This window comes from Phlebotomus papatasi, chromosome 1 (assembly GCF_024763615.1).
Source record: "Phlebotomus papatasi isolate M1 chromosome 1, Ppap_2.1, whole genome shotgun sequence".
NCBI lineage: Eukaryota > Metazoa > Arthropoda > Insecta > Diptera > Psychodidae > Phlebotomus > Phlebotomus papatasi.
In genome coordinates, this window is record NC_077222.1 from 9,371,234 (window position 1) to 9,381,646 (window position 10,413).

The window sequence follows — 10,413 nt, forward strand, 5'->3', positions numbered from 1 at the left end:
ATTTTGAACCCCAATTTCCTCAAATTTACGCGATTGTTCCCACTTTCGCCGTAGCTGTTCTTAATTTCGCCGCGATTGTTTCTGATTCGCAGCTTAATAATTCAAACTACATGCTTTAGATTAGAAACATCAACACTAATTCTTTTTTTCTTATCTTATTTTAGTTGTCTTGCAAGAAATTTTAAAGTTTGAAAGGAATTTTAAAAGAATTACCCCATGAATTTTGAAAATGTCTACAAAATCAACTTTTCCAAAATAGATCGAGAAATGCATTTTTTAAGATAGAGAAAAGTGATCTTCAGGTAAGTTAGAGCAGTAAATTTTTCATATGAAATTGTTTATTTTAAATCGATTAAATACTTTGACGTTAAAAGTTCATGAAAAAATTAAATATATACGTTTGACAAATTTTGTCCCAGTTTGCTCTGCATAATTTGACATAATTGTGTTTTATTTTATTTGAAGCAGTGTTTTTGTTTAAAATGAATTCTGTTTTGCTAAATTGCACTATATGTGTAGCTCAGAGGCAAAATGACACATATCCTATGGCTAAAGCATAGGATATGTGTCATTTTGCCTCTGAGCTCCACATATATTTTTAAAGACATTTTTTAACTTTGTTAAAAAGTTTATTAATTTCCTAAAACGCGCTAAATGCCATTAATCGGAGAAAATATTTAATAACATTTACGAAAAATAATTTATTATTTATCATTCATTATTTTTTCGTTATTATTATTATTTGTTTTTCTAAGTAGATTTGTGCTTAATTAATAAACAAATAAATAAAGAGTATTCAACAAAAATCTGAGGAGTAATGCCCAGCGCACAATAACTTTTGCTTAGTAATCATGTTGTTGACATTTCAATGAAAGTAAGTGAGATCTAGATCCAGTCATTTCGCTCATTCTCATGGGAAATTTTGAAAAGATGTTTACAAACAAAAATTATTGCGCCCTGAACATAATTCACCAACTTAATGAGATACCTAAGTTTTTGACTGACTTTTAACAAAAATTTAGAAACGGATTATGACCCGAGTTTAAATTTATTTCTTACTGCCTTGTCACACCGTTTTAGGCATGACTGTCCAGTTATTTCATTGGTTAAAATTTTTAATCATAATAAATCCCATCCTATACGCACAGACGCATAAGAAAGTTTTTCATATAAATTGCGGAAGTTCCGAGCAAGCCTAATATGGAAAAGGTGTACATATTTTCCTATATTATCTCCTTTTAGATCTGCCTCTTGTCTTCAAGCTTTCTATACTTTAGAATTTAATGGTTGGATATAAATTTTCTTATTTTCTTTATTTTTTGTGCGTTAACTAATTTATTGCATTTCCCGCCCGCAGGCTTTCGCCATGATTGAAGAGAGGTTATTTTCCTCTTTCCCTTGACTCTTGGATCTTTTGGAACTATGAATGAGCATCCAAAGTAAAATAAAGATATTGTGCTCTCTTCAAATCTTGGATATTTTAAGTACAAGCCTTAATAATTTCTGAGCTAAGATAGTTTTGTTCAAAAAATTGTAAATGTGATTTGCTATATATGTTACGTTCCGGGGCAAGACGTAATCTATTTTGCCCAAGATAACCAATAAAAACTTAAAAAGTAGATTCCCATGCTATGTATATAATTGGATGAAGAACTGGCGTGATGTATATTGATAGGGAACTCCCCGGTGGTGGCCAGTGGATTTGAAGTCACTTCACAAAGAAAAACACTTCTTCAATCTTTCCCAAAGCTTTCGGTCCTGGATGTGGACCTTCTTCAGTGGTCGACTAAAATGTTTTTTTTTCTGTACTTTATGAGGATCGTTATCCAGGATGTCCAGGACCGAAAGCTCTGGGTGTTTTTCTTTGTGAAGTGACTTCAAATCCACTGGTCAGTATCGGAGAGTCCCCTATAGATTCCCATGCTGCTTTTCTCTAAAATCTATTATTATATTTTTTAATATTGCTTCAGGTTTTGTGTGCTCAATGAATTTTGTGCTTTTAAGATTTAGTGAGTATGTAGAATATTGATTGTCTACATGAGTAAAGTGCACATGTTTTCAAAAATTTCCCATGAGAATGAGCTAGATGATTAGATCTACGTTTCATTCACTGTCATTGAAATGTCAAAAACATGTTTACAAAACAAAAGTTATTGTGCACTGGCCATTATATTTTATTTGATTGTTTATTTTATTTTATTTATTTGTTATTATTATTTATTTGTATAGTTTTGGTATCGAGTTATCGTGACCACAGACCGTTCAGTCAAACCGATTTGACACACCTCGAACCGACAAATTCGAGTTATTCGAGTACCAAACCGTTTTGAAGAAAAAAAGACAGAAAAATTGTTAGTGATAATTTTGTGATTTTTTCATTAATAGCTCCCAACTGTTGTTTCCAATCTGATCAGTGTGAATTTAGACAGAAATAGTGACAATATCCAAGATAATAGACTAACTAAGAACCACTGAAGAAGACACTATATAGTGTCGAAAGCTCTGGAACCTTGAGTATTTTAATTTTGGATTAAACCACCTCACCGACCGACGCAGAATGAGCAAACTATAAGCTCGATTATTATGATTTTGGTATCAATGCACTCCTGAAGAGTCATAGTATTGTCGAGATTTTCCATCTGATCGCGAAATAGAGCCCGGCTGGTGGATTCCCTTCCTTTTTCTCCGGAAATTCATATTTCCCGCCTCTCGCTCCAAGCAAGGCCTTTTACTGGCGGTATAGTTCTGGCCGTGGGGATATAGATAATCACATTTTTAGTGAGGAGTTTCGGAATTTTCTCATTTTTAGCACTTCTCACGTTCTCATAAAGTTAGAGAATTTACCCCCTGGAAGAGTTTAGATGGGGGCACAGAGCTGAGTCGCAGCCGGGAAATTGGCCGCGATAAGCCTTGGTCTCAGTTTTCTGGCTCATTATTACTTTTTTTCACTCAGGAGACCCCTCGCGATTTAGTAAAAAAAAAAAATGAACATGAATATTCCTATACGATCCTTGTTGTAGTTCTTTGTGTAATCCGATCTTCATTACGAACTTTATTATATTTTCTAGCCAACGTTTCGGAGCTGGATGGCTCCTTCCTCAGGTATGAAAATTGGTGGAAAAAGGGTGTCAGGGAATTCTTTCACTATAACTTTTACTTTACTGGACGATGTGCACATGAAGGTGGTCAGACTGGGTCTGACTCTATTTACATCAAGTTATCGGCCGGATTCAATATAGTATAACCAATTAACTGCTGTCAGGAGCCCAGAACTCGGATCTTCATGCTCCCCATTTCACGGTCAAACCACGACTACCCCTATTCCCTCTTGCACTCCATTTCTCTACCGCTCTGTCATGAAGGGAAATGGCACACAAATTTCAAGTAAATAACCGTTAGGACTATTGTACAAGAACCGACTCCTACAGTTGTTTGGTCTCTGAAAAGATCAGCATCCCTGACGCACCCGGAAGGTCATCTCCCTATTGCTCCCTATTGAATTATACATATTCTTCGTCAGTTGTTCCGTTGGCATTTCTCTAAGAGGTTCGGTTGCCTCGTTCCCCGTGCACAGCCCAAATATGTCCCTAATACAAAGATTAGGAGGATTAGGATGCAGATCTTGAGGATTCTAAGGAAATCAAGAGGACAGGAAGGGTGATGTTGGGGGACTTTCCGGTGATCATCAGGTGGAAAAGGAATAGTATGGAATAAAAGTCTCTTCCCAGAGCTTTCAGTGCACTACGCACTTTCAGTCGTCGAAAATCTCGCAATTCATCTGGAACAACCTAATTCGGGACAAAAAAGATTAAATGCGCCTGGAGGTTCCTTTCTTGCTCCCAGTTAACCCCATGATGAATGAAGATTGATGAGAATCCCAACCCAGAACCCAAAATGCATAATTACATTGTGTGGTCCATTGTGATTGCTGTATGTGTCCAGAATCAGAACGAGTCCACTGAAGTAATCCTTGCTGCCGAAGACAGGACCCGGAATCATCCTATCCTGTGCATACCAGACAGCCATACCGTCCCCAAAGAGGTCCTTCCCATGCCCATGAACCTTAAAAGAGACCTGCATCTCCCAGTTCTTTGTCATACATGGCTGGGAGACAATAAAGGATTGTTATTGACAAAGAATTGGAAATAAAAGGCATTGTTGATTGGGAATCATCAGGTGACTCACCACTTGATTCCAAAGACTTCCGCTTTTTGATTGGGCGTCTGGGGTCAATCTGACGTAGTTATTTGTGATCATGGTGTGACCCATGTAGTCCCAATAGGGAACATTCATACCCGAACCTTCAATGCAAATCATATTGAGATGCAACAAGCGTAATTTATGCCGGACTAAAAATTGCATACTCACCATAGGGCTTCACTAGTGAATGTTCCCGCTTCATATAGTCAACTGGTTCATATTGTGCACTAACTACAGCTAGAATAGATACTAAAACTGACCACAGTAGGGATTTAAGATTCATTTTTGTGAGGTATATGCGGACTTCGCGAAAATTCTCGTGAAATTGTTTGATGTTCCCTTGACATCCAAGGTGCTTTGCACATTACAAAATTCAACCAACTTCACGCCACTTGAATTATATGACCAAGAGAGGGCGCTTCTGCTGTCATGTGATTTTCTCACTCACCTGACACTCTTTTTTGAAGTGGTGGAAATATTCTCACATTTACCCATCATTTTCTCGTGTAATTTCCCAAAAAAAGTGCAAAAAAGATGCCAATCTGTGGGCCAAAACTCTCCCTCTGTGGACTCATCATCTCAGTCTGGGGAATAATCCAGCTGGTAAGTTGAAAAATCCACTTTTCCTAACTGCCCTTCAAAATTCTCCATCATCTGGATCTTGGAAATTCACTGACAATTACTCAGAATTCTGCCCCTTCTCAGTGATACCTTATCACAAATCCACAAATTAACTCATAAAAACACCCCGCAGGTCCTTATGGGAGTGTTCTACTACATCCACAGTGTGGCCCTGATTGAAGATCTCCCCCTAGAAGAACACTACCCTGGACCCCGGGAATTCTATGCAGAAGCTGATAAGGCATATAGTCAGGTATTTCACTGATTCCAATTGGGATTCCTTATCAAATATCCAAATCAATACCATCCTAATCAATTTCTCCACAGAATGCATACAATTGCTGGATTGCAGCGTGCATTTACGTCCTGACACTCGTTGTTTCCGGACAGCAATTCTATGCAAACAGTCGCACCACGGCTAACTAATCCATCTCTCCATTTTTGCACTCCCAGAGATGAAATTATTTATAATTAATTTGATTTCAGTGTACATCGTATATGTAAATTTCCTTCCTCCCCCCCCCCCCAACAAAATTTAGCTTCAAAGGACATTCCTGTAAATAAATCCGCTATGCATCCAGTTCAATTAGAGGTCAAAAGGAAAATTTAGGTGTTTAATTGAACCTGGCCGGAAGTATAATGTCCAGGATATTACATTATTCAAAACCGAAGATGTATTAAATGTGTTTGAAAAAATGTTACTTATTTTAGTTGAGAAATAAAGAAATGAAGTAAGATTAAAATATCCAGGAGGGTTTTATTTTTTGATTTTCAGTGCCGAATTCCAAGAGGTGCGTCATCTGCTGCAGAAATACCTCATCATTGAACTCAAGAGTTCGAGCATTTCGCAAAGCTTTTTTTTGTAGTAGTTATTTATTTTACTTAAAATTTAGATTTTCTAAATAAAATATTTTTGTGCGAGAAAATATTTAAATTGGCTTTTAGTAAGTAATTTTTATTTTTTTTAATTTTATTGTGCTTACACTCGAGTACAATTGAGTTTTTCTAGTTTCCTTTTACCTCAGATCAATTTTTATATTTTTTTTCTCATTCAACCTGTACAAAATTTTTTATGTCTTTCCTTTATAGAGCCTGAAGAAGATTTTAAATAAATCGAAACGCGTCGCTAGCTAAAAGTTGCTATAATTTCTTTTGACCACTTTTCCGATTTCTACACCGAGAAAAATGTGGATGGTAAAATTTACCATCCTCCATACAAAATTCTAATGGCCGGATAGTAAAAAAGTCACCCAGCAAACGCTATATTAAATTGGACTGTCAAAAATTGTAGAATCTATTGTATGGATAGTAAATTCTAATATCCGGATGGTAAATTCTAATATCCCCGGATATTAGATTTTACTATCCGGATGGTAAATTTTACTGGCAGGATAGTAAATTTTACTAGCCGGATATTAGAATGAAAAATGTCGGAAAAATTTATTTTTCCTTATTTTAATTGATTTTTGGCCATTGTTTGAGGGCTTGGGGCCCTTCTTGGATGACATTCTCTGTATTTCAAGCCATTTTGATGCGTGAAAATCTTTTTCCAACTTTGACGACTCAGCCGAGATTTGAACACGCGACCTTTGTGATGACAGTCCAGCATCTTCCAGCTGCGCCACGAATTGCTATAATGTATTCAAAGCATATCGGGAACCGTTGCATCAGCACCCACGATATTCCAAAATGACATTCTAACAGCAGGATGGCAAATTTTATTGGCTTGGATAGTAATTTCAATCCAAATTACTATCCTCCGTTAAAATTTACTGTCTTCCAGTTAAATTTTAACATCAAATATGCGGCCAGTAAAATTTACTTCCCGGATATTAGAATCTAAGAGAGGTCAATGTAAAATCTAAAGGAGGATAGTAGATTTTACCATCCGGCTGTTAGAATTTACTATCCATAGGATAGTAAATTTTAAAATGTCAAGATGGTAGATTCTAAAGGAAAGTATCTATGGAGGATGGTATTTTCTACTATCTTTTGAGGCAGTAGAATTTAAAGACACGATTTGTAGAAAATACCATCCAAATTTTTCTCGGTGTACACATATTACCATCCACAGTCGTTAAATCTTATCGTTAATCTTCACGAGATAGAGCAGAGGTGTGCAAGAACCGTTGAAACCGAATACACGTCAAAATAAGTTTGCTCTGGCAGCGTTTTGACCATTGACGTAAGGTAAAGTATCCTCTATTCGACCGCCTCTCTATTCGACCACCCTAGGTTCCTCAGGTCGACCAGGCGAAATATTTATTCAAATTATTTACGTTTGCAATAATATTTGGAAAATAGTTTAACATCATAGGGTCAGTTATTTCATAATTAATACAAATCAGTGAAAATATCATAGAAATTGACCATAGAACACTGAAAAAAAAAACACTTTTACGAAGCGTTAAAAGTATTTATTAAATAAAAATTCGCAATTTTTCATCAATTTATGGCATTCTTATTGATATTCTTAATTGTTTTCTTAAGGAATTATTTCAATTATTATCCTTACAGATTACTTGAGATTTCAAATTTTGAGTCTAATCGCAAGTTGAGAACTTTATCTTTATTCTGTGCAAAAATTTTAGTTCTACGATTAAGTTAAACATTAAATTTAAGGTCTTAAAATTGAAAGTGCATTTCAAATATAATGTTCCTCAATTCGACCTGTCGACGAATCATAGGAAGTGGAGCATTTTCAGTTAAATGTTTTACTACTTCTGAATAAATTCATAAAACTGAGTGTTCCTATTTTATATTAATGATTGACTTAATTTTAAGCGTTATTCATGAAGTGTTAGAAAGCCAAAGTTAAATGCATGACTTTATAGTTTTGTGGTTTATTTAATTTCTTAGAAAAAATGGGTGGTCGAGTAGAGGAGCCCCAGGCGGTCGAGTAAAGGCACTCTGATATCAGAGTGGTCGAGTAGAGGAACACATCGCATTTTTAAAGCAGTTTTTTTTTTTGTAATTTAAAATTATATTATGTCTAAATGAAGTTCACCATAAGATAGATTAGGATCTATTCTATTGTTTTAAATAAAAACCCTATCAAAAAAGACAAATTATATCTGTTTTTTTTCATAAGTTTTTCACAAAACATCTCCTTAAGTGGTCGACATAGGGTCCTTTACCTTACATGTTTCATTTGACGTTTATTCGGTTTCCACGGTTCTTGCACGCCTCTGAGATAGAGCTTACCGTGAATTAGTTTTTTTGCATGATCTTTTGGTATTACTGATCTACTAGAGATCAAATTGATTCATAAATCACAAAAGCATTTGAAAAGGAAAAAAATCGGTACTTAACCGACATATTACCGATGAAAACCGATGTAGCCGGGTTCGAAATTTCAATACCTCTCCAAAAAATCCAAATTTAACCAAATGGGGTGAAAAATGGGCGCTTCCAAAGTGGTAGACCTTTGACCTTCAAAATAAAAAATGGCAAATTTTCCGGTCATAGGTATGTTTGGGCGAAATGTTCGCCTGGACTAGCTCTAAAACATATCCGAAAATCATTGAAAAAGCTTGGGCCAATTTTGAGAAAAACCGAAAAAACGTGACTTTGGAGGGGCTAAAGGGGGTTTGGGAGGGGAAAAAACGCTGAGAGATATTGTTTTTTTATTGGGAGTCATCTAAGACTGGAAGTCGATATCTCTTACCGTTTAAGCTCCAGAACAGTGAAAAGTTGAAAAAAAGGCGATTATATAACTGCTCTCTCTTTGATTTCGAGCAGTAAAAAAAAAGAAGATAAGACTACGGTAAATGAAAAATAGGTAAGAAAAAAAAGATCATATAAATGCTTCCTTGATCCAGCCTGGAAAAGCATCGGATGCCATCTGCAGACCTATGCAAATCACTTGGAACGGAGTTAAAGATCTACGTACGCCCTTTACAAAAAATGGCCGATAAAAACAGTCACAACGTATTTGTACCTCTACATATTCTTTTAAATGAAAAACTTGATTTAATTGCAAACTAAGAAATTATTTAAATAAAATTCACATGATAATACAGAATAATCGTATTTATTTTTTTAACAACACGTCCAGTGTAGCGGATTGATAAACAGACCAAAATACTTGAAATTGGATTATAAAAGTCAAAGGACAGAGGAATTAAATAAAAATAATAATAATTTTTAATAGATAGGTAGGTACTCCTTGAAGGTTTTTTTTTAAAAAGTTTTCGAACTTTTCCCCAAAATAACACGGGGTAAATTTTGATAGCAGAAGATGAAAGGAAGTAAGGGATGGCACTAGACTAGGCCTCTCAAGAATTTCCGTAATTTTAATGTAAGCATTAAAATTTATTATAATAAATTCTAATGCCTAAATTTTAAAATCAGTGGAATTATTTTAATATTTTTTTTATTTTTCTACTTCCAATAAAAATCATTAATTTTTTTTAATTCTTTAAGACTGGTATTTTCGATTTTGTTTTTTTTTTTAATAATCGTTTTATTTTCGTTTGGCGCCATCGGTCCACAAACTGAATATTTTTAGAACACGTTCTTGCTTAGGATGACAATGATAAGAAAAACAGTTCAACGCAAAAGAACTTAGACATTCATTAATGTTTTTTTTACAAAAGAATGGAATTAACTATTTCTATAGTTAAAATAACACTGGAAATTCTAGAAAAATAAAAAAAAAAGTTATTAAAAGAAAGAGAAAACCGTTAGGAATTTCAAAAAAAGTTGTGCATATTCAGAGAGAGAACTGTCAAAAAAAGTATACCCAATGCATATAGAGAGACAGCACTCTATAGTTACGACAAGGTACGAATTTTTTGTTTATTGTTTATCATTTTATTTTTTTAGGAGGTCTGTGGTGCAATTGATATAAGAGCGTTCGGCTTTTGGGCGGTGTGACCCCTGGCTCGACTGTCACAGTTGTGAGTTCGAGTCCCGCTCGGTGCAAATGATTGAAGCGTCTGAATGGACCTTTTTCACGAAACATTGTAAACTGAAGAAAATAAACTTGCAAATTGAACAATGTACAAAATGGCAATAAAAGCCCGGATACATCGAAATAAATAAAATAAATAATTATTTTATTTTTATAAATTCCTTTTATCTCTTTAATTTCTCATAAGTTTCTTTTAAAAAAAACAAGTATTTGGACAAGTTTAAAGCTTTGAATTCGTTTATACGGAAAAAATGGTAAAGCATTGTCGGACAATGTGGTACTTCCAGCATTATAATTTTTTTTTATCTTTAAAAACTGAAAGTTTATTCCTGATACTATGCACAATTCATTTGGGACAACGTCTTAATTCCGGACAAAAATTATTATTAATCGAGTCCATAAACTCGCGGAGGAAGGATTTGATTCATTTGATATTAAAAATTATTTCAAAGCTTGCAAAAAAGCTCGTATAATATACATTTATGTGCTTTTCTGTTTTTTTTCTGGACTTAGAGCTAATACCTAACGCTTTGATCAACCTCAACAATATATCAAAAAATTTAAGTGAAAAAATTAAGCAAGAATTATGTTTTTTTTTATTTGCAAAAGAAATAGAAATTATTAAATTTCATAGGTTTTTTTAAATTACTTTTTTGTGTTTTTGCTTGTTGATGTGT

At 34.5% G+C, this 10,413-nt stretch overlaps 2 protein-coding genes across 2 annotated transcripts; one reads left to right on the forward strand and one right to left on the reverse strand.

Moving 5' to 3' along the window:
- Positions 1 to 3,828: 3,828 nt before the first annotated feature.
- LOC129798722 (vesicular integral-membrane protein VIP36-like) lies at positions 3,829 to 4,585 on the reverse strand. The gene is made up of 3 exons (XM_055842030.1): positions 4,369 to 4,585; positions 4,186 to 4,301; positions 3,829 to 4,104 (listed from the first exon to the last, which is right to left on the reverse strand). The coding sequence occupies exons 1-3, from the start codon at positions 4,481 to 4,483 to the stop codon at positions 3,844 to 3,846; spliced, it is 492 nt and encodes a 163-aa protein (XP_055698005.1). The 5' UTR covers positions 4,484 to 4,585; the 3' UTR covers positions 3,829 to 3,843.
- Positions 4,586 to 4,611: 26 nt separating this feature from the next.
- LOC129798726 (ribonuclease kappa-like) lies at positions 4,612 to 5,568 on the forward strand. Its single transcript, XM_055842034.1, has 3 exons — positions 4,612 to 4,803; positions 4,955 to 5,074; positions 5,149 to 5,568. Exons 1-3 carry the CDS (start codon positions 4,735 to 4,737, stop codon positions 5,245 to 5,247), a joined length of 288 nt encoding a protein of 95 aa, XP_055698009.1. The 5' UTR covers positions 4,612 to 4,734; the 3' UTR covers positions 5,248 to 5,568.
- The last annotated feature ends 4,845 nt before the right edge of the window (positions 5,569 to 10,413 follow it).